We start from the raw sequence: 23,421 nt of genomic DNA, 5'->3' as shown, positions 1-23,421 counted from the left end.
CTGCGAGTCTGAGATTTCTAGGTGGATGTGCGAATTTATCGGCTACCCGGAATATCCGCGATCCTGACATTTATCTCCGCGGGGATGACGATATCGTGGCCACCACTGTCACGTTCGAAAAGTCACAAATCTATTCTCATCGTTCGCTTGAAATAATCAACATCCACCTGATCTAACCGAGATCCATCGGGTTACGATTAATCTTTCTATTCTTTGACCGAGAATCCGGAATAGCCTGCGTTTCTAAATTCATCTTACTCTTGAATCTTTAACCCTTTGACCTGGAAAGTTGCAGGAAATTTTCTTTAGCCCAATACTCTGAAACCACCAGTGGTTCACATTATTAATCTATGATTTTGAGGTATGCAGGGTGGCCTTTCTCCCTTTATCGGTTTGTATTCATCTGGGTCGAGGGATATTACGTTGGAGGAATTTTTATTTTTTATTCCTCCATCGAGTTCACGCTTTTGAGACACTTTTCGTCGTTATGCTCGTAGTGAAATGCATCGCGTGATCGTGCCATTCGAGAGAACGCTGATCTCATTAACGCCACTTGACTCGCAAACGAGTTCTTTTGAAATTCTCTCGAACAGCCGAGTAGTCAACTTCACCGCCATCGCTGATCCGCGACACCTTGTCGGATAATTGTACGACATTCGCGTTATTCGAGTCATTTTATAATTAAATAATTGAAATGATACCCCTTGAAAATTTGACGATTCATTAAATACTCGGGATCGCGTAACGAATTAAATTTCTTGCTCTATCCTGCAGAACAGTTAACCCAGTTCGAAGACACTTCTTACCTCGCTGGTTAATTGATAACGTTCGCCAATTAACGCGGTGCGAATTTGCTTAAGCGCACACGAGAAACAGGTATTGACGCGTGATTTACGATGCGCCGCATTCAATCATCGCGGCCGATGAGCTCGGCCAGAATCACGCTAATGAATGATAACAGGTTCAATTCAAGTAGCCTTTCAGTTTTAATTGACCGGTTTGCCGTTAAGCCACTCGTTCGTGCACTCTTCTCGTCGTACACACTCGATGCCTGTAATAACGACTACGTACGTGCATTAACGCGATATAATAATTAACGTTGTAGCACGAAATGACAGGATGCATCTGCTTCCTCTTCCTGTTAAACGCGGTGCAGGAATTCTCGTTCGTTCCAGTGTTTCCTCTTCATCTTGTCGAATAGATGATGAAAAATTTGAAATGGCTCTTTCAAATTAAGATAAAAATATATTCTGATTATGATTAAAACTTTTTTATACTTCGAGCACCATTAGTATTCGTTTTAATAATGAATAACATTGCAGCATAAATTTCTAAGTTGTTTCATAACTGCATGTCAAGTAACGAAAACGTCAGCTGGGTTCAAATCGGTGTTAGAGAAGAATCCCGAATGGTTGGAGTAATACTTTGGACGCTGCTTCTGGCAGAAGGTTCTCTCATCTTCAACGTGTCCGCAGAAACTTGTGTCGCTCCAACTTTTTTTTTTTTTTTTTTTTTTTTACCGTGGTAACCTCGAACTTTTCTCGCTGCAGGCTGCAATAGCGTCAGATTTGAGGGTGTTTCTTTGCCCCGACGATGTCCTCGTTCTTGCTTCTTGTTAAAGGAAAAATACAACACCTTATCTGTCATTATGGATCGCTTACATAATTAAATTCCGTTGGAATTTCGAACTTGTTATCGGTAGCAAACTTCTCTAACACTCATTACGTTCCGCGAAAGTGGACTAACTTTCGGTACACAAACTCTTGGAAGGTTTCATTAAACGGAGCAGGCGTTTCCTTGAAAATTTCACAGTTTTCATAAATATGTCAGAATGACAGGATCGTAGTTCGCAGGAGAAATGTTGTTACAACTTCTGGTTACCCTCTCGTAGTGTTCAAAAATCCTACGAACTCGTAAAACAATTTCAATTCGATCATTTCAAAAGCAAAGTTAACAGTTTCGTTGTGATGGTTGCAAGCTCATCCAGCGAGCAATTAAAACAACCTAACCGATCAGTTTACCGATATTCAAGGGTCATTTGGATGAATCGCTAGGGGGTGGCGGTCGCGTTTTGAAAACGCTCGCGGATCAGTTTCCACTTGACGAACTGTAAACAGAAACGGGGGAAATTCGCAGTTTAATCAACGCGTCGTCGCCGACCAATTCGTTTCACTGCTTTTCGTCGAACAATCCTGCGCGTTTTTCTTTTGCCCGAAGATTAAATCGGGGCCTTTGATCTTCGTTCCTTTTGTCAGTCACAGTAAGAAGCACCAAAACTGGACACAGACATTTCTCGTCCTTTTCGCTCAGGGCTGTTGAACAACTCGGATTTTCCCTTTCTTGATCGATCAAACGCTGTAGGATCTTTTGAAGTGCTTTGTAAAGTAATTAAAATTTTCGATATCGTCCTTTTCGAAGTGTTCTTCATTCGAAAACTATAGTAAATGAATTCTGTTCAATCGATGATCCTTTCATAGTAGAAATATTGCAAGCACTCGAGCTTCGATCGTTAATAAACGGCATCCTCTTCGAGCGATCTGCTTCGTAATTTAACCTGTTGATTATCGAATATCGAATGGCAAACGTTTCCCTTTCAAAAACGAGCCGCTATTAATTGTACGTCGATGAACGACAATAACCGAGTCGCTCGCTGGATCGACCATAATTCCGAAGTATCCGTCAATAACGAACAACCAATTGACCCCCTTGTCCGTAAGTTAGCGCCGTTTATGCCCTGGTCGCTAATTAAGGACGGCACGCTGACTAGTGGCACTCGTTGGCGTAGCTTAATGGAAATTAGTCCTGGCTCGCGATTTCCAGCGTCGTGCATCGGTCCTCGTATTCTCATTAGTTCGTTCGAGCGTGCCGCGAAACCGTCGGTGCAGTTTCACTCGCGAATAATTCGATTTCGTCCACGAGGATACGTCTGCTTGAATGCGTACCGAATTCTCTTCTACAGCTTTCCATTAAATCCGCTAGCCGACAAATTACACCGTCGAGTGACATCCGTTGAAAGTGTGCCCTTGTTTCCTTGTCAACGCTGATCAACGATTTTCCATCTTGATAACCGAAAGTTTGAATAGAATATTAAAATTTATGCTGATCGTGGAATTGTATTTTTAATCGTTCCCCTTTCCGTGATCAATTTTGTAAAAGTAACAAAGGATTCGTTGATTATATTTCTGTGAATGGTATTCAGTGAATATGAGCACGGAGAGGCAACAAACGTTACCCTGTAAATGGAAATTTTGTGAAAATAGACAGAAAACGAGGGGCACCGTTCCATTAATGTAAATTAAAATCGATCCTCGTCGTTGGGCTAACTAACAGTCGTACTGTACAACCACTATGCAAAATTCTCGGTAAAGGGAAAAATTTGCAATTTTGCAAACAGAGGTCCAGTTATTCCGGTAGGATATTCAGCTTGTGGTATTGATCCTCGAGGCTAGGTTCTCGCGATAAACGGGTTGCAGAATTCCTTCGGTGCAGTTGCACCCTTCCTAACCATGGTACTGCAGTTTCGCGAATGCATCGCAGTCGACCAGCGAATTTCTGTGTTACCGACTCTTGCAGACAATGCATTCCACCTCGAAGAGATGTCGTCTGATTGCTGATTTCGTCGTTATCGAACATTTCCGGGAAATTTAATTGAACTAGACATTGTTCGAAACGAGGATCTATTATCATTCAAACTTCTAAGTAATTTCATTTGCATTCGTGATGTTTGTTTCGTGTGACCATTGTGTTTTTGCTCAAGGTTGCTGTAAGCTAGTTCCACAGAACTCGGTGCATTAACTTATTAACTTGCAAATAGCACACACGCTTTTCGTTATCCAAATTAAAGCGCATTAAGATAATTAAGTCAAACGCACTCTGGTATTAACAAACGTGCCGTTGAAAAACGATCTAGAAAGGATCTTGTCAAAATGAACAGACAATAAGATAAAACACTGCCATTAAATTTGCAATAAAGTTCATATTGGGCCCATTAAGCCTCTTGATTCTCCAGCGTTGAAAGAATCATTAATTTAGAAAGGGGTTGGTCGTGTAATGAGATTAATTAAATTAGAAATTTGACTGATTGCTGGGTGGTAACTGAATGATTTGCAACGAGGCAAGTGTAAGGGTGAACAAATCGTGAAGAACAGTGACCAATAGTGAATATTCGTCGAATATGCCCCCAACTACCCCAACGGACTCAGCTATGTGCTCGCTCTGTCCGCGCTCGAAGAAAGCTCAACATCCGAAGAAGCTTGTTCGATTCGACTCCATCGTCGACACCTTCTCCATCTCTGATTCGAACGCGATCATCAACCAAAGGGTAAGATAACTAATTTCCAATAAATTTCATTAATTACATGGCAAACGATGAAACGAATGAACGATTATGTTTTTGGAACTCCGAAATTGCATTAAAATTGGCATGTGTCAATTAAGCGATATCCCTTGTGAGCAGGGATTCTATGCATATAATTGCTAATGATATTTTACGGTACTGTGTTGAGAAATAAATGTTATTTCATACGAACGCTGCACGCGGATGTTGCAGATCTGGGTCACGATAAATACAGCTAATTTAGCGCCAATTTGCGAACGTACAGACCTTTTAACGTTCAGATACCATTACTTATTAATATCGGAACAGTCGCATTGCGCAATTTGTGAAGAAATAATTGTTTTACGAGCTGAATTAAAAGTTAATTATATAGACAATTTTCCATTACCAATGCTTTGATATTGAAAATTTTCTAATTATTTAATTAAAATCAAATTCGCGATGTCGGTCATCGATGATCCTCGTAACGGTGAACGTGTTTAGGCTTTTCAAATCGATCGAAAGCCGTGGTTTTCAGGAGTCTGAGAATCATTGAGGTCGTGTGAAAAATTCAGCAACCCCTCGAGGGATGTTCGTTGTGCGCAAAGTTGTATGAACGTTTCACAGAACAGGTCTTATCGCAATGCCTTCGAGGCCGGTCCCGTGCATTGAAAAAACTCTCAGTGCCTGTACTATACTATCTTTACGACTTTTCTATCGGCGTTGCGAAAACAGGCCACCTTATACATGACCTGCGAATAAATGGCTGCTGCAAAGTCGACCGTGGCTCGTAAAAAGCCTTTCGTCTAGTCGACGACAAGAAGAAATAAATGCCCATTTAGATACATTCAATTCGATCAATGTATTATTTAAATTTATAAACGACCTAACTCTTCGAGAATATACATTTCGAGAAAGGACGTACGTATGTAATGGTTCCTGTAATTTGTAAACGGTAGAATTTATTTTAATTATGTGAAATTTTGTGGTAAAGGGGATAAAAACATGTCGAGTTAATGAGTTGCAGTTTGCACTCTTTTCGCGAAGAATTTAACGAACCACAGTAATTTTCATTTCGTTGATAATGAAGCTGGGATGTGCTTACAGAGTGACAGAAATAAAAAGCGTTGGCATAAAAATCCGCTGATTACGTACCCGTTTTAATACAGGGAACATTTCCAAACTAATGATACAACACGACAGATTATAGATCTACTAATTAATTCTATCAACTTTGAAGTCAAACTTAAAAGTTTGCAGAAGTTCGAGCGATATGCACCCGGTGGTTAAATTTTCTGATCGATTCGACGAGTCACAGCCCCCATGGTTGTCCCATTCGAACGGAGGAAATGGATAAAGGGTAGGCGTGGTTTGAGATCTGGTCGTCGTCAGAGAAACAGCAGGTGGCCGATAATGTCCTCCGGGAAAGCTAAACCAACTGCCATTCTTTTATGATAATACGTCCGTGCTCGGCCTGATGTCTCCGAAATGTAAATCAACCGACTTTCCCGTTTCGCGACCCCCGATTCGGCACACGTCGATATCGAGCCATTCGATATCTTCTCCCATATGCCAATGACTGCAGATGCAAAAGACTGGACATGCCTTTGTTTCCAATAATCTAAGAAGATGAATACAGTAAATTAAATAAGCGCAGAAAGTAAAATAAGGGTATATGCTAAGGGTAAAATAAACTGGATCCGCACCCTTCGACGGTCGCTGTAGGACTAATAGGGTTTCACTTCGTTCTGGGTCGAACGGTTGACAAGGGTACCTCAGTCAGCTACCTTCATTCGAATCAGTGTCTGCAGATTATTTTTTGTTTTTAACGTGGAGAAATCTTGCATAAGACCCCCATCGTTCCCTGGGGGAGGGCGACTTATGATGTATCTTGTATTCTCAACAATGAGGAGCTTTTTCTCGCCTCTGATCTTCTGTATTCTCGTCAGTTGGTCCCTGAAGCAATGCCTTTGTTCTGAATTTCTGAATGGTCCATTAGCACGTCCATGACAAAACACTGCTTCCCTTTTTCCCTTATCATTGTTCCCTCTGTCCTTACATCCTCTATTCATTCCTTCGGATCCTCTCTGAGTACCGATAGCTAATACTATTAGATCGCAGCCAATCGATAATCGACGATCAATCGGTATCACTTCCAGTCGATTGACAAGCAGCTTGTCAATAGGCTTATCTATTTCTGAAGGCGAAAGGCTTCTTGGAAATTAGTTTAATCAGCTCGTAAGCTATCAACTCTACGACTCGTGTAATTTTTTAAACATGAACTTAAAAATGTTTCTCTTCGACGACTCAAGGATCCGTCCGGAGAGTCGGCGACACACGGAACTTAGACTTTGGAACGATTTCCAAATCTTTCCCTCCGGTACTAAGTAGGTAATACCACTCCGTTCCTTTGATGCAAAGAGAAAGTGGAATGAACGTCGTCTTGACTTTACCAGAAAGCTGTACATCTCTCGACTAGCAAAGAACACGTGGCAGCAGCAAAAAAGTTGGCAGCACAAAAATCAGCCCGGTCCTCTAGCAGGGACTCAGATGTAATCCTCTTGACACGGGATCGGCTAGCGTTCAAAGCGATTCGAGGAACTCTTGAACAATAAAGAGTCTGGTGGCTGACACGAGTGGAAGGCACTCCCTTCGATCACGGAACTCCTCGATTATTCCTTCCACCTTGTCTGAAGCACGATCATCTGCTTTTATTTCCATACGTGATTTTCACGGTGATTTAAAATTATTCCATAGATACGGTGACGCGTTAATTAATTATCATAAGTTTCCTCTATACTTTGACAATTTAATTTAAAATGATAAATTTGATATCCCTCGTTATGACAAATTCGGTTGTTCTTGTGGTGAACAGGAATTGACAAACGACTGAGATAATCAGCCGCTCTTGTTCGAGCTTAAATTATTCATTTACGAGTCTCTAGCGTGTAATATGATCAGCCCGCGATGAAACGCCATGTTTCGATATACAATAGCAAGAGATACCGATGACACAACGAAATAAATTCAAATTCAAATTCACCGAATTTATTATACACGTTGTCCCATTTACGTTAATGCAACAACCTTCTATAATTTGTATGGTTATTAATTTTGATGAAACGGTATCGTGACTTTGGCATCATTATCCGCGATGGTTCATGACGTGGTGAAAAAAACAACAAACAAAAAAAGGACACGAATTAATGGGATTTTTATGCGTATTCTCGCCAGCTCGAATATTTCAAGCGCACTTTGCAATGGGGATTTTTTGTGCTTTTGCAATCCGTCCATCGCATCGATGATTAAGTGGAAAATGAAAAATTCAGTGTTCATCTCTGTGTTTTTCGTGTAAAGAAATAAATGAAAGTCGTCATAAACTTTTTTCATCCGCGTCCTGACCCACTTTTGTCTTTAATTTCTTCCATCGAACAGGACGTTTAATTTCCTTTGCGATATTTTCGCGATAAAACAGTCGTTTAAGAGCCAAAGAAAATGTCTAATTAAATTCCATAATACAAGTGTTTAATTATTTTTTATCATTTTCTGTTACAGGTAAGTGGGTCAATTTATAGTCACGAATATGGTGGTGTAAGTACCATTTTCATTTACAAAATTGCTTCTAGAATTATTTTATCTTAACGTTACAAGGCTACCATAAAATTCGTACGATGAACTTGTATCGCGGTGGATAAGTTTCTTTGTCAGAATATTTTTATGACTTTTTAAACAAAACCATAATCACAGATCAAAGGAATAACGGAGTACAAAGTACTTGTTAGAATTAGCTCGAGAAAACGTGTAGCGTACTCTACGAAGATGAAATTAATTTCCTCGCACAAAGGAGGAACATGACACGGAGAGTCCACTTCAAAGCCGACTACTAATGCGTTCCGTTATAGAAACAGTGGAAAAAATTTTAAATGCCTTTAGGTTAAACGGTGCGAAAAAAGAAAACCTAAACAACAGCAGTTTTTTACAAAACACGTTAAGTATCATCCTAATCAGAAATCACCGATCGTCGACACTTTACCGATACCCTGTTGTATCGTTTTCTATTCTGGTCATTCTTTTTCGAATCGCATTTAATCCGCCTCGTTTCGAGGGACAAATGAAAAGTACCCCGGCGTCGTTTTCTTATCTCGACTTAAATTACAACATCTGTTACGTTCCTCGATCTAACGTCTTTTACCTTCTTCTCGATCGATTTGACCCATCGAGAATTTTAAGGCGACACATACACTCGTATCGCAATTTAAATCGCCTGTTTATTTAGCGTTGTAATTTGCATTTACGTTCAATGATAAAATGGTATTAACTATTTTAGCGGTTCGCGATTTCAACGCGAATTAACATTTAAACGCGTAATAGAGTTTATCTTTGTTAATGCTTTTCTACCTAGTTAATCGTGTTTTTGTTCATTGCGCGTTGCGTTTTAACCCTTGAATTACCTTGAATTTTATTTCCATTTTAATTTTTCGGATACCTTTCCCTCTGCGTTAGTCAATTTTTCATTACATATCTAATTCACTCGCGATGCGCGCAGCAAACACAACCAGAATTCCCATTACGTTTATACGATAATTAATTCACTTTTGTTCGTGCAAGAAACCCTGTTACGTTTATCCGCGGCGCGCACAACGTTGCCGAGTTCTCGTTGCAACAGTTCAGAAGTGAGTTGCTTGGTAAGATGTGCTAAATCGTTTAACGTCGAGTATCTTTGTTGCGGAGCGAAGCGACCAAAATAATTCACTGAACCACCCCTCCATTGGGAGCAGGTTTTTTCAACGGTGTCTGGTGTTAAGGGTTGACTAGTACTCGCTCCGTATCTCCGTCTCCGTGGACTTAACGAACGTGAAACTTAATTGGCAGTTGCGTGAAGCTTCAATTAACGTATTACAACCGCCTCTCCGTCGACCGACTGGAGGGTGAGTTTCGTTCCGAATTCTTGCTGCCCCGACGACACACTTCCCCGCGTTCTCTATACTAAGCGAAAATCTTCGCACAGTTCTCGTTCGTGTCCATGTGGCACAAATATTAACTGGTGTTTGTTCGCATGAAACTTTACGAGACTGGAGAATCGTTTCCAAAACCTTGATCCAAATTAGTCCGATCGGCTGGCAAGTATCCATTTCGTCGGCAAAAATACATATAAATCTACACCTCCAACCCCCGTTTATCCATTAAATCTTGCGTTTAATTCGTGTTCGCGTAACTTGACTTTCTGTTGAAATTTCAAACGATTTTCGAACGTTGTGTTGAATAAAAAATTGATTAGAAATATTAACCCTTTCGATAGAAATTACAATTAGAGTGTGAAAGATGGTTTAGAAACAGTTACGAAGTCGTTACAACCAATTCTGGGTAACAGCGATTCGTTTCCGGTGACAAGTACCTCTTTAACGTATAAACGAGCCTCGCAAAGTGAACTGGATGGACATTGTACAGGCTCGTAACATTAAACTTACATCTCCCTCGACGCGTCGTTTCGCTTAAACAAACTGTTGCGAATAAATGTAAACAACGGTGGGAAATTATATGGATAGAGCATCGTTAACAATCGTTAAAATCGTAGAATATTTATTCGATGATTATAGGCAGTCAGTTTACAAAGGGGAAAATATTGGAATATTGTTTAATCTATCTTTCGTCATCGATGAAGCGTCAAATTGATCAAGCCAAGTTTCCCGTTACCGCTGTTTCAGCTTATTTTTGCTCGTTAATCGGATCCACGAGATTAAATCGAGTAATTTGGAATATCGCGCGACATTATGATCCCCGTCGGTATTACACGCAGAGAATTTCGTGGTTTACCAAACCTCCCCGTATATGCTAATCGATTTCAAGCGGATAAATTTATTACCTGTCTATGGTGGCGGTTAAAAATATTGATTTACCTGCACGCATAATGTTAACGAACCCGGAAATCATTTTAAGCCGATCGATTTTCTACTTCACGCTACAATAACAATATTTGAATTTTTTTAAATAAATCTTATTGCAATATTAAAATTAATCATAGTTATCGATGAAACTATCGAATTTACTATATAAAAGTTTACTACGAAAACGATATCCATTTCGAATACATTCCGAGCACATACGAAAGGTTTCTATGTAATTTGAATACGAGCAATTTTCCAAGCGTATTTCCACGAAACGAGAGCGATTTTTATGGAGCGATCGATGCTCCCGTGCTGTGCGAGGTCTCTGTATTTTGGGTTTCACGATCTTTGCATCGAGCCTTTTATTTCTGCGAACTCGAACATCGCGACAGAAGCTTTGATCTCGACGTAGTGCACTCGAATCGTTCGCTCGACGAGACCATAAGAATTTTTCGTTTCCCCTCGACCAACCCCCATTGCTGTTCCGTTCCGTTCCGTTCCGTTCCCTTTCGTTTCGTTTCGTTTCGTTCCGTTCCGTGTGAACACCAGTAATGCACAATGCATTTTGCAAGAGGTAAAAGAGACACGTTCCTTCGTGACAATCATCAAGAACCAAGCAAAGGTTCTCGAGACGCGTGCGAACCTAAAGGCTTCCGTCTGAAAGAAATGTCAGTCGATAAAAGGGTTTCTATGTTAACAGCTTCACGGAAACAAAAAGCGGTAATAGAATGCCGAGAGAGATAGAGTGAATGTTGCTCAACCATCGAGAGCTTTTGAAAAAAAAAAAAAATATATATCAACTCACCGATCTAGAGGTCAATAATCCGGTGGATTTTCTCTTCATGATTTTCCACATAATCCTCTCATAACTTTTTCCTATGTTGTGTCAAAGGGGTGCTTAGGTCAGAACGAGAAAAGCCGGATTCGTTCTTGTTCGTTTTTCCGGTGGCGATAAACGAGAAAACAGAAAAGGGGAAATAAAAATTGCACGTGAACTTAAGATTTGTTTGTTAAATATTTTCTAGAGATTTTTCTTTTTTTAATTAAACCTCTAACCAATTACTTTTCGCATCCTATGAGACGTGAATACATCTACCCCTTTAATTCCTGTAATGTAAAAGTGAAAGACGCGTAGGATCTTTTTCGAAATCGAATCGTCTCTTTGCGATTTTAAAGCTCCGTTTAATTCCATTTCACGTAATTTCCGTGGTACACAGTTTGATGGTGTTTAATGTCGCGGTAAAATCCTCGGAGCATCGAAAGGCGAAAAGAGAAAAGCCAAAGGATCTAGATATCCCCGCTATCATCCCCATAATATACCGAAACTCCTGCTTTGACGTTTTCAGCAACGCGTTTTTTTACGCTCTGCCGGGCAAAGCCGACGGATTATTTTTCCCTTTTCCTATGACAGCAGACTACCCAGAAATAGGAAGATGAGCTGAGACGTTGTTTGAATACGCGATCCTCCCCATTTCTTTTTACGTTTTTTAAAAATAGCGCGATGGTAGAAACTATTGACTGAATGTCCCTTCGAGGAATTGGATATCATCTTACTGAATGACGAAAGCGTGATCCTCTCCAAAGATAAGTGGCGTTAATGAAAAGAAATTCAGCGTAATTGCAATAATCAATTACGTTTTTCGACTGGCGAAGCGATGAGAATTTTTCCAACGATTCCTCCTTAAATATTCATTGACGCGGTAATATCCGGCTTGGTGGCTGTGGCAGGCTTCTCTCGCCGCGTCGCGTCGTCTGAGCGGCAAAGCCGATGGGGAGGATGATTTTTCCCATAACGGACATCAAGTTGTTTGGTTGCGTGCGGAGGCTGAAGGCGAGGGGTCGAGTTGCGCCGGAGATACGTCTGGCTGGTTGAACGGTGGGGTTGCTGCTGTGTGGTGGGTGGTTGTGGATCGCGTGTGGGGGTAGATCTTGCGCCGTCCAATCCAGCTGGCAGCATCCCTCGGCACCCCATGGCCCGCCGAGCAAAAGCACTGCCAGTCATTCGCGCGGATCCTAACACGCGGCATCTGTTCCCGACTTCCGGGCACCGTTTGCCCGCAACGGCTCCTTGCTTATCTTTCTTTTGCCGCGCTAACAAATCGCGTACAAAGTGCGTCCTTCGATTATCAATCCCCTGCCGGGGGGTCCTACGAGGATGAGCTGCATTTCGAACGTTTCCTTCACAGGATAATAAATTATCGAATGATTGATCGGTGAGCTTCGTGAATGATGCAGTTGTCGAGTTTTCGCTGTCGAGATCCTGGTTCTCCAGTTTGTCGCGGGAAATCTGAAGTGTCTCCTTCGTCTGGGAGCCTTGAATATTAGATGACCTTGAAATGGAAATTGGGAACATTTGGACCAGTTCGTATTGATTGAAACTTTGATTCTTTATTTAATTTGGAGGTAGGGGGTGAGAATGTTGAATCGCGATTTGAATGTTGCGTATGTTCTCTTTAGAGAAGTCACGTGACATCGTGACCACCTGCGCTTTTTTAATGATGTTTCTTTTTTTTTAATATCTCGTTGCTATTGAAAATGGAGAACCATGGAACCCATCGTTAAAGTTTGTTACGACAATTATTAGAATTTTTCATTTGTGATGTTGATAGAAAATTTCTATTTCTCCAATCGAAACGCAGCTATCCTTGTGATTTGAAACAGTGAGGAAGTGCAGGGATTGTTGGTCTGGTGGCGGATCTCTGTTGTATGAGCCGGTGTGTTGTCGTGGTGAAATATAATCGGTTAGCAACCTGGAGTGCCAATGTGGATCACGTGTGCCGCCCGTCTTCATGGGGATGGGCTTTAACGATAAGAAGCTGAGGAGATTACGAAGATTGCGGCTATTTGGCCGCGCCAAAGTCTACCTCACGGTCCGCTGGCCACAGCTGGTGGGTGTTTAGACCAATCGCATGTACATTTTCCACGCTGTCTCGTTTTCCGATAATTGAGATCGGTTTTCACATAAGACGCCTTCAGTTGAGTCATTTGAAAAGAAGTAGCTAAGAATTTTTCTGCAAAATTTAAAATGTTCTTTTGTAATCATTGAAAATTTCATTAGAAATTGCATGAAATCATGAACCTATCTCGACACGATTTGTGTTTTATTTTCAATTGAATTTATGCATGAAATTTCACACATGCTGACTAAAGCTTTAAAAAATGAAATGGAGAGAAGTTTAACCGCGCCAAACGATTATTAGGGGATGGAACATCGGCACGAGTACACAACCGTGGCGTTCAACACGCGGATCACGTAGAATGCGTAGATTCTCCCGTGAAATAAACATTAAGAATAACAGTCTGCGAAAATCGAGATAATTCCGACCATACAAAAGCTTATTTTGCTCTCACGTTCTTTGCTAATAACAATTTTGAATCCGCTTAAAATTATCCACTTCAGCTACGTTTTATGCTTGCAGACAATGCGAATCAAATACCTCTTTCGAGGAAATTTTTAATTGCACCAGGATTAACTTCATCCCTATGAATAATCGCTTTGAACACCAAGAAATTGCGTACTTAGGTTCAGATTAGAATATTTTTAAAGACCGCAATTAAAATTCTGTCGGTGCAGTAATGGTTCCTCCGGCATGAGTAATTCTTCCTTTCATTCCTTTCGAACATTAAAACTCGCTTCTTGACATCTAGCAACGTGTAAATGATTTTCTAATTGTCCGCGTTTCGCTTATCTCAAAGAACCTTCATTTATTTCCCGTTCAGACAATTTTCATTTTACTCTTTATTATCAATCGTAAATGAAAGGTCGTCGACGATAACGTTTGACTTGGCGGAGCTTATTTTTGCCCTGGCGTGTCCATTAATAGGCGCAATTAAAATTCCCTTCGCGCGCAGACGATTTTCCAGCCGAGGAAATCTTGAACCCTCGTTTCCTTTATATTTATCGCGTCGAAATGCTCGCCCCAATAAACACGCTGGAAATTCTTCTCGATTTCTCGTCTTGAAAATGCTCATCGTTCAACCTGTACGAAATTCTATTCGTTTCCACGAAAGCCACCCTTCGGAAACAAACAGCTTATATCAATATAATAACCGATTATTGGGAAAGCAGATTTTCCTGATCAGAGCGCATAAAATTATCGATAATTATTCGCTCATCATTAATGATAATATTTGTACGTTAGTATCTCCATAATAGCATCCGGGACGGTTAAAATATTTGCCGAAGCGTTTCGAAAATCGTAGATTAGCTGTAGAGTTATTTTCGAGCGTATTTTCAACGATGCGATGAAGCAACGAGCTCGTGGCGGCTCGAATTTACTTGTTCCGTTTAATGAGAAGTAGAGTTCGAGTGACAGCAATTTCGCGGAGTTGCTTTCTTAATTCGATTTAAGCCGGCTCGAGATCGAATTTAGTCGCGAAGTTCGCGCGTGTAATTTTCACGCGGAAAATCTGTCGTTCTGTTGGTCTCAGCCAAGCCAGCGTCGTCGAGTCGAGAATTCTAAGTGTCCGCATCACATGCATTTCTGGATGCATCTCGGTCGGGTATTCCATTCGACCCGGATGTCACGGATGAACCGAGCTCTTGCGCCACGTTGTACCACCTCCGAATAACTTTCGAATAATCTTGGGATTGTTTGAACGCGCGACAACCACTCCGGTATCTTGTCTCCTTACTGGAGTACATGTCCTCACTGCGAAACATGTTTTTACGCAATTCAACTCGCATCTAAAAAATAACAGAAAATACAAACGACGCGCCTCTTGATTTTACAATAAATTATTTTTCAATCACAGAAGAGCTGGAAACGTCTGATCCAATAACACTCGACTCGTTCCAATCAATTTCTTAATGGAGAACGAAATGAAATATTCATCGATTCATTTCGCGATACGCGAAGGTTTTCGTGATACGTGATATAGCATCGGCCCGTTTCCAGTTCGAAATATGCGAAGCATTCCAGCTGTTCTTCGAATTTATTCAACGCAACGATACGATAACGACTGCACGTAGACCCTACAAATTCTAACGGAACGTTTTTATTCTTTTACACCGGGATATCCTAGGCGGGACCGTGTATTTTCTGATTTCATGGCAACTGAATTCCCTTAGCGAGTTCAAATATTTCCTTCGATGCCGTGTCGTCGAAATTTCTTTCCCCAAGCAGGAAGAAATATATCCATTCGATTTCGGATATTCCGCTTACCTGACGTCCGTTCAACGATTCTCTCCCCTTAGTTCTCGAAACTAAAACGCCCGCCTGCAGTCTTGTAACGAGTCTCCCTCGGAATGCTTCGAATAAAACCGAGGCCACTTTTCATCTAATTAAGCCGCGTGATTTATGGACGATCGTGTCGGAGAGCTCGAGGAATTTCATTAAGGCGCATCGGCAGATCTACCCACGCGTATATGCATACGTACATTGCCATGGATAATGTTGATAAAATTTAGTTAAGGTTACGAAGATGAACTTGACACGATCATCCTCGTAAAATAAACTAAATTTGATGCTGTTCGATAATTCAAAATTAAGGATCACAGTGATTGAATAATACACGGATTTAGATTTTAGATTTTTTCATTTTTTTTTTTTTGAACGCAAATGGAAAGCCGTCACGGATCCCCTGAAGACGTTCAAATATTTCTAGATGTATTTCCGGCCCGATAAATCACAATCAGGTAGAGATTTCTTTCCTTTCCCGCGAGGAACATGTGAAACGCCTCGCGGCAGGCTGACAGTTGAATCGTCGAGATTTCGACGTGAAACTTACCTCCCTCTCCCTTCCGCGTGGCGAGAAAGGGAGGATGATAAAAATTTCCAGCCAAAGCGTGACAGAAAAGTTCGACTTTTATCACGGGACTTTCCGCGATCAACTTTTTCATATTCTGCGGTTTAAAAGCGTGGAAAAAAATAATGTTTGCCAGCGTGTCCAAGGGAAATGACTCTTCTTACTTTAATTAGAACCCCTTTTTTTTTTCTCTGTTCGTCGCAGGAAAGGTAGCGAAACCGTGTAACCTGTTTTCCATCGAAAGTTTGCCTGCGTTCTCGAACAAAATTTAACTCGTTCCTTCGTAATCCCTCGAACCTTTCCGCAGGATCCTCCTCGAATTCATGGTTCACCGTCGTCTCTTTGCCTCCTTACGCGCAATTTGTTCCATTCGCTGACCAATTTCAACGATTCCGTGCCCCCTTTTCCCGTGTTTTCGTTTGCCTAGACTCGTCGACGCGATTGGAGACACAGTTCAGAATAGTCCCGCAAACTTCGGTTTCTCTCGTTGGTTGCTGCCGCTTACGAAATTGAGAAAAACCCAATGGATTCGACTTTATCGTGTCTCGTCGATTGAATTCTGTTACTCTGCTGTTTCGAAAACTATGGAATTATGCGTAGACGGCACGGGATGTGAAAAAAATTGAAACTTCTTCGAGAGTTTCGATTACTAATCTTTGAATTAATTCCAAACTGCAGTGACGCAATATTCGTAATGATTCCCTGAAACTTAGATGCTTAATCGCGAGTTAAACGTTTGGATTAAGACGCGTTCGAGGAGAAAGTTAAGGGGTGTCGAAAGAGGGCGGGGATAGAAGAGAACAGTCTACTACTCGAGAATAGATACTTGCTCTACCAGCGGCAGCTTACCTCGTTATAATGGATCTCATTACTTTTATCGCCGGGACATATATCTAGCCGAACTCGAAATTACCTTCCACTTCTTCCACTGCTTCTTCCTCACAGCTCGCGTTACCTCAAGTTCGCTGGCAATCTACATGCAAAAATTCTACCCTTTCCGTTCATCCTCCGACACCATCTGGACCCCCTAATTTTTTCCGAAAATTACTAAACGAAACGGCCGTCGTTTGTTCACCAGGGGGTTGCGTTTTCTTCATTTTTTCGCTACAGTTGATTTAATGCACTTTACAAATACAAAATATTATTTATTTATTTCCACGTTCGTTTTGAAATTATCCCGCGCGTAAGGAAGCAGGAAATATTTTGGAGCCGGCAATTCATACGTTATGAGCCGATGATTTAAATGAAGCGTTCCTCGCTTTGACACCGCCTCGAATAATTACATTATCCCTGATCGGTATAGAATTTCACCTCATTCCGAATGTACATACGACCGTATCGATTCATCCCTGCGTAAATTCAAATTCCTTCGAACGCTTTCCAGCTTGCTTGAAACGGACGATTACCAATAAGCGTTAATGAAAACCTGAAATTTTTACGCGCCGTCGATTACGCGGACCGACGGAACAACGAACACGCCGGATATAGCTGAAATACTCGATGATCCGTATAATGGCTCGAATCCGCGGGATTGTAAAATTATATTTGTACGCTCGGCTCCGATATTCATTGCGAGTACCGTCGTGAAATTACAGATTTACAGCGATTGGAAAAGCGTGCGCCCGTCGCCATTCAGTCGTGTGTTTGCTTTTCCCTCGCATTGGGAAACTGTGGTCAGCCCTTGGTTGTTCAAGAGTTTTGCAAACAAAATCGTTTGTTTGTCAAAGACGACCGTTTCGAACCGTTGATCGCTGCTTTTCGTCCGATTAACCAGAAACTTTCCTTCGTTTTAAGCTCGTAATTACATAGAAACGTAGTGTATCTCGGCGCAATTTAATTTTCCATTGATAAAAATAATAATGAAACGGCACGGTCACGATAAAACAGTGTGCATTGGCGGTGCATCGAATGCATCGATTAGTAATGTCAATCGAGAGGGCAGCAAATAGCTGCAACGGTGCTTGATTAAAGCATTTAGCATAACAACGCTATTGGGCGCACCCTGCGGACCCACCATCAGCTGCCATAAATATGAACGTTTTTAATAAACGCGACTAATTTAACGCACACCCGGTTGCTATAACTGTTATTATCCATGAACTAACTCGCGTTTCTCTTCTAAATAATGGAAAGTTTATTAATGATTTATGGACGGTTAAATTTCGTGCTAACGCGACTGAAACTAGCGTAAATTAACGAATCAATTCGTTGTTTTCAACTTAAAAAAGAAAATAATTTGTAGGAGGAAAGAATTTTGCAAATCGTACGTTTATCGCGTGATTAGATGAGCGTGTTTCAAAGTAAATTGGTAGACAAGGGTAAAAGGAGGTTTCCCGTTCGGTGAGGACGTTTGATGCCATTTCTATACCTAGCTGGTTATAGACGCTTTAACCTACAGGCACAAACGATATACTGTGCTTACAGATCCGTGCACGAAACGACGAGGTTTCCAGAGAACAACGTTTAACTTGAGAGATACGATCGAAGTTTATTCAGGTCCCGGTACCAGACAGTATAACGCGGTACCATTAGAGACCAACAAAGTGACCTCGCTGTCGTTTCGATACCCGATATTCCTATTTTCCAATAGTTAGTTGAAAACCGAGCAACGTAATTGTCAGGGGTGCGGGTGTACTGTTACATTAAAAAGGGAAGAGGAATTTAATTTTGACTCTTCATTCGAATAAAACGATCGTATAATATTTATGTTCACCCTTCATCTTGCTATTGTTATCTTTTTTCTCTGATCCCGGTATGGAAAACGGCCCAGAGAATATCCATCCCCAATAAATTATTCAGGGTGATCCGACGAAGGCGTCGAAGATAAACTGACGTCAACAGAAGGGCAAGTACGATAATCCAGCGCTCGCAGAATATGGATCCGCGATTAATCAATATCGGATGAGGTGTCTGTTTCAGTGCGACGTCAGCTCAATCACCGAACGAAGAAATATTGCCGTTCATTTATTACTCAAACATGATTTTTTGGAAGCACCTTACAATGATCCCTATTCTCGTCAAATATCATTTTTATCTTCTAATATCGAGCAAATATTTTTCTCCGTCTATAAAGTATTATTCTTCTTCGACGTAGCTCGGTATATCTTTAGGATTTTATCAAGAATGTAGAAATGTCAGTTATTTTCCTCGTTTCCACGATATAAAATGCAAAATAAATTACAATTTTTACTCGCATCTTTGAAATTTTAAATCACAGCGGATCGTTTATGCGCGGTTTATTGCGTTATTTATTCGCGTTTTTAATTGCAAACACATAATATGGACAATGAACGAAGTCTGATTCAGCAGCTAAAAACGATAGTAAAATTGTCAGCGAACGATCGATATTCAATTTAATAGGAATTATTTGTTCATAGTTGACATCGGCGTGCTTTGATATTCTGTTTTCCCATCGCGTTCGATCATTCTGTCGATTTCATGGTTCGAGATCGGTTAATCGTTCGAACGTTTTATATATTTCTTTATTTTTTATTTTGAACGACAAGGAGAAAACGAACAAACGGTTTTACGAGCTTGTCGATACAAGATGTCGCGTCTGTTGTGTAGCAGACAGAATGACGTTGGAAAACTCTTTCGACTGAGTAAACTCAGACAGTATCGATCGATTGATTTCAGTAATGAAAATTTTAATGAACCTCTTGGTGGTGATTGAGCTTCATAATTTATACGTTACGTCATGCATTGTAGCACGGACGAGATTCATTGAATCATTAAGCATGACGATGCTTTGGGCGGAATGAATTTCACGCGCGAATCCGAGCTCAAATTTGACACTGTTCATTGAAAATCTATACGAGCTATATTTTTAATCGTTTCCAAAATTTCGGATGATTATTTGATCGTGATGGCGCGATAATTCATTTTATTTGAATCAGCAGCGATGGAATTTACGAACTTCGATTGTTCTTGCCACCTGGAATTATTATCACTCGTTAAAAAACAAGAGAAAGGAAAGGGATCGTCGGAATGAATGAAATACATCCGATTGCATAATCCTCCGATTGCATTCCTGTTACGCTACGAGTGCATTCATCGAGCATTCCTTACGTAACACGAATATTGAGTGTTGATCGAAAACGAGTACAGTTTCATAACCATCGAAGGGTATTTCTTACCCTAAATTGCTGGAATTCGAAACAATTGCTATGGGTGCCTGAAGGTTCGATTCTATGAATCTCAATAAATTCAGTAATTCTTAAAAATAAGGATTTTTCTAATTCCGAGACTCGATGGTTTAGGCGATTGACGAAATTCGATGACAAATCGTGTTTTCAAATCGGTGGCTGGTCGCTAAGTGGGCTTAATCGACTCGGCTTGTTTGCAATGTGCACAAAGCTGGGAAACTGATTAAATAGGCCGCAAAGCGATGGTAATATGTGTTACGAGTGCATTCGAGGACGGATGGCAATGATGTTAGCGGGCAGCCTGATATCGGCCCATCCTTTTCAACGGCATACGCGAACAATGGAACGGTCTGGCCACTTGAATACTGGTATATTTGACCGTCGAGTACCGGACGATCCGGTGAAACGGCGAATCGTCGTGTGGCCGATTGAATTACACGTTAACCGGTGACAGCGAAATATCGAAGAGTTGCCGGATTTCGAGTTTGTCGACGACATTGTTTAACAACGAAGAGCCTGAAGTTGATTTCCATGAACGTCAGAGATTCGTATATCTTTCAATTTATTACTAGAGAAACTTTGATTAATTTTGGAAATTTTAAAAATTTTCTAGACTTCATCTCCATATTTTCTGTGATAGCAACGGTTGAACAGGATATCCTTTGTTTTTTAAATAAACTAGAAACGGGCTGAACGGGACACTTAACAAGGAGGTCGGAGTTATCCGGAAATATCGACGTGCGTTTGACGAAGGTAAGTTTACAAGAACGACGGACGACAGCAAAGGAACGTTCGGCTGGAAGAGAATCAGAATCGAAGTAGCTGACGCGGCCCTCGATAACCCCGCGGGTCGGAGATCAAAGATAATCAGGGACTATGACGCTCTTGAAAATCGTCCTTGCTACGACAGCAGAAGAGTCTATTTGCCTTTCGTCTCGTGCCGCAGCGGCTGAAAAAGTAGACGAGGAGATTGGGAAGATGGAATACCGCTTGCCAACTTTCCGAGTATACCACTCGTCTCGACCTCGCTTCGATACCGAATTTATCGTTTTCTGGACCTCGCCGATGTCTACGCGTTGCAGATTTTCACTCGAACGGGATAAGAAATAAAGGATATCCTCAAGCTTCGCGATGACGGAAGGAAAAGAGCTGCGAAATATGTTAATTACAGCTTCAAGTTAATTGTGAATATTAGCTTTCCACGAATATTCATTATCTTGCAGAAACCTTTACACCCGAAGTATCTACCAATTAATTGGACGGCTTTGAAAAGCTTTCAAAGGGGTTGTATCGTTCGAACGAAAAAGAGGCGAAGGTCGCAGATCGAAGATTTTCATCCTCGTTCCTCTGCGTTCGATTTCCTCGTGTGATTATATTAATTTCATCTCCGTGCTGTTTCAATAGGCATCGAGTCGTGCTTGACCTAATTGGTATCGGCACGAAATTCAAGGCTGCACACGTACATCATACGCACTCGCACACGTGCGCGATCTTCCTTTCATATATTTTCCATTTTCTTTTTTCTTTGTTAACCGTCAGTGAGCTGGTGGGAAAATACCGCAATGCGTCCAATAACGTTGAAACATCGCCTGGAGACGAATTTGCTCGCACTCGAAATCGCGAAACGATTGTTTGATCGAAAATCGTCGAGGAGGATCCGTTTCACGGTCGACCGGTCTCCGTGTGTTTGTCCACCCTGTCGAATTGTTTTCAAGGGGTGAGTTTTACGCACGAACGCTTCTTGCGTTTCCGATTTAAACACCGCACCGTGTACAAATTTGCTTGTACCGTTGGGAGGATCGTTATCCTAGTTTCACCTGGAAATTCGGTAATTCGTTCTCTTTCGATGGAAAGATAAATTTCTTTAAATAAAGAAATAAATGATAATCATTGCGTAACATTTTCTTAGACCTTAATCGTATGGTATCGAGAACGATAAGGCGTCGAAAAGGGTCGAGTTCGATCTGGCAAGTTGGTGAAAAGTAATTAGCCGAAATTGGTGGGATGGCAATTAGTAACGACGACTGGAGGAGCAGAGGGGAGAATGGGAAGGGTAACTGGATCGGAAGAGTCCAAAGTCTTCAATTAACGCGATAAACTTCAGGTAAACTCGTTTTGACGAGGATCGTACGTTACTCGCGTCTCGAATTCTCCTCTTGTTAGATTCGAATGGAAGCAGATTCGCGACCTAAATGAATATCGAATTAATTCTTCGGCAACTGTCGAAAAGTTTTCCCTCGCATTAACTGCGTTTCGCGATTTTCAACATTCGTATGACGTTTCGAAACACTCTGCAGAGGGATGTTGCGTGGAGAAAAACAGGAAGCGTTGTGTACTAAATCGAAATCAATTTAAATAGAAATTTCTCCGAGCTTTTTTCACCGCGTGATGTTTCAAACATTTGTTCAAACCGTGTATAATAAACGATTCGACAGGATTGTAACAGCGAATATAGAGTACGTATGATACAATAGGAACAAAGGTTGTAGGAAAAATAACGCGGATACAGAGGAACGCGATGTATAGAATGCGTTGTATGAAAATAAATATGAAAAGGTAATAGAAACATTCCAGTTTTCCATGTCAGATATTTGTTATCGTGCTACGTACGATGAACAGACGCAAATCATTCACAATATTGAAACAGAGAATATTTTATTTGAATGACAGTGCTACTATGATATTTATCATACCATGGTTCTCATGCGATGAAAATAATAAAACAATAAATTAATATAATCGGTGGATAAAACGTAAATCGAGTGTACTCAAATGAGTGGGCTATTAAACAGCGGGTGTTAATTACCCTTAACTTGTTTATCTTCACATTTAATGGGGTAGTTGAATCTATAATAGCTAATATATTACAGAGAGGATCATTAACATTTACCGAATCGGTATCATAAACTTACTAATCTATCCAATTATTACAAATAATAACCACTAGCTATTCAATGATATGCAAGTTACTGCAAACTCGTTAAATACAAGGGCGTTAAAGAATTACGTGGTGAAAAATATGACAGAGTAGGAAGATGGCCTCTTCATCACTACGTATGCAGATTCGCGTACAGCAACGGCGAGCACAACAGAGGCAGCCTGGCACGATCTAAATTATCCGGAAATGCATCGGGCAGAGGAGAGGAAACCCTTTAGCCGGACGTCTCAAAGCAAGAACCCTCTGGCGTGGCCACTAATCTGCACGTCATCTGCATCAGAAGCCGGTGCGAGTCCGATATGTGTGTATCCCCCCTGTCTGTCTTTGATACGTGGCTTCTTCTTGAAAACGCTTGTCGAGCTGGATAAAAAGTAAAATGATTAGGAGGTT

General features: G+C 41.0%; 1 protein-coding gene across 23 annotated transcripts in view; it reads left to right on the top strand.

The window, feature by feature from the left end:
* The window catches only part of LOC117607241 (discs large 1), a 371,089-nt gene that overhangs the window by 245,958 nt on the left and 101,710 nt on the right, over nucleotides 1-23,421 (top strand). For 2 of the 23 annotated variants that reach the window (XM_076692137.1, XM_076692136.1), the window contains exon 1: nucleotides 4,160-4,321. The exons of 19 other annotated variants lie outside the window; for them this stretch is intronic. In XM_076692137.1, the coding sequence (XP_076548252.1) occupies nucleotides 4,175-4,321 (147 nt within the window). In that variant the 5' untranslated portion in view covers nucleotides 4,160-4,174. Of the gene's footprint in view, nucleotides 1-4,159; nucleotides 4,322-12,980; nucleotides 13,089-23,421 lie in introns of those variants that run through there. 2 more of the 23 variants (XM_076692139.1, XM_076692138.1) reach the window with 1 other exon arrangement.

Source organism: Osmia lignaria, chromosome 14 (assembly GCF_051020975.1).
Source record: "Osmia lignaria lignaria isolate PbOS001 chromosome 14, iyOsmLign1, whole genome shotgun sequence".
NCBI lineage: Eukaryota > Metazoa > Arthropoda > Insecta > Hymenoptera > Megachilidae > Osmia > Osmia lignaria.
The sequence above is the reverse complement of the archived record's forward strand: the minus strand, read 5'-3'. Positions and strand labels throughout refer to the sequence as shown.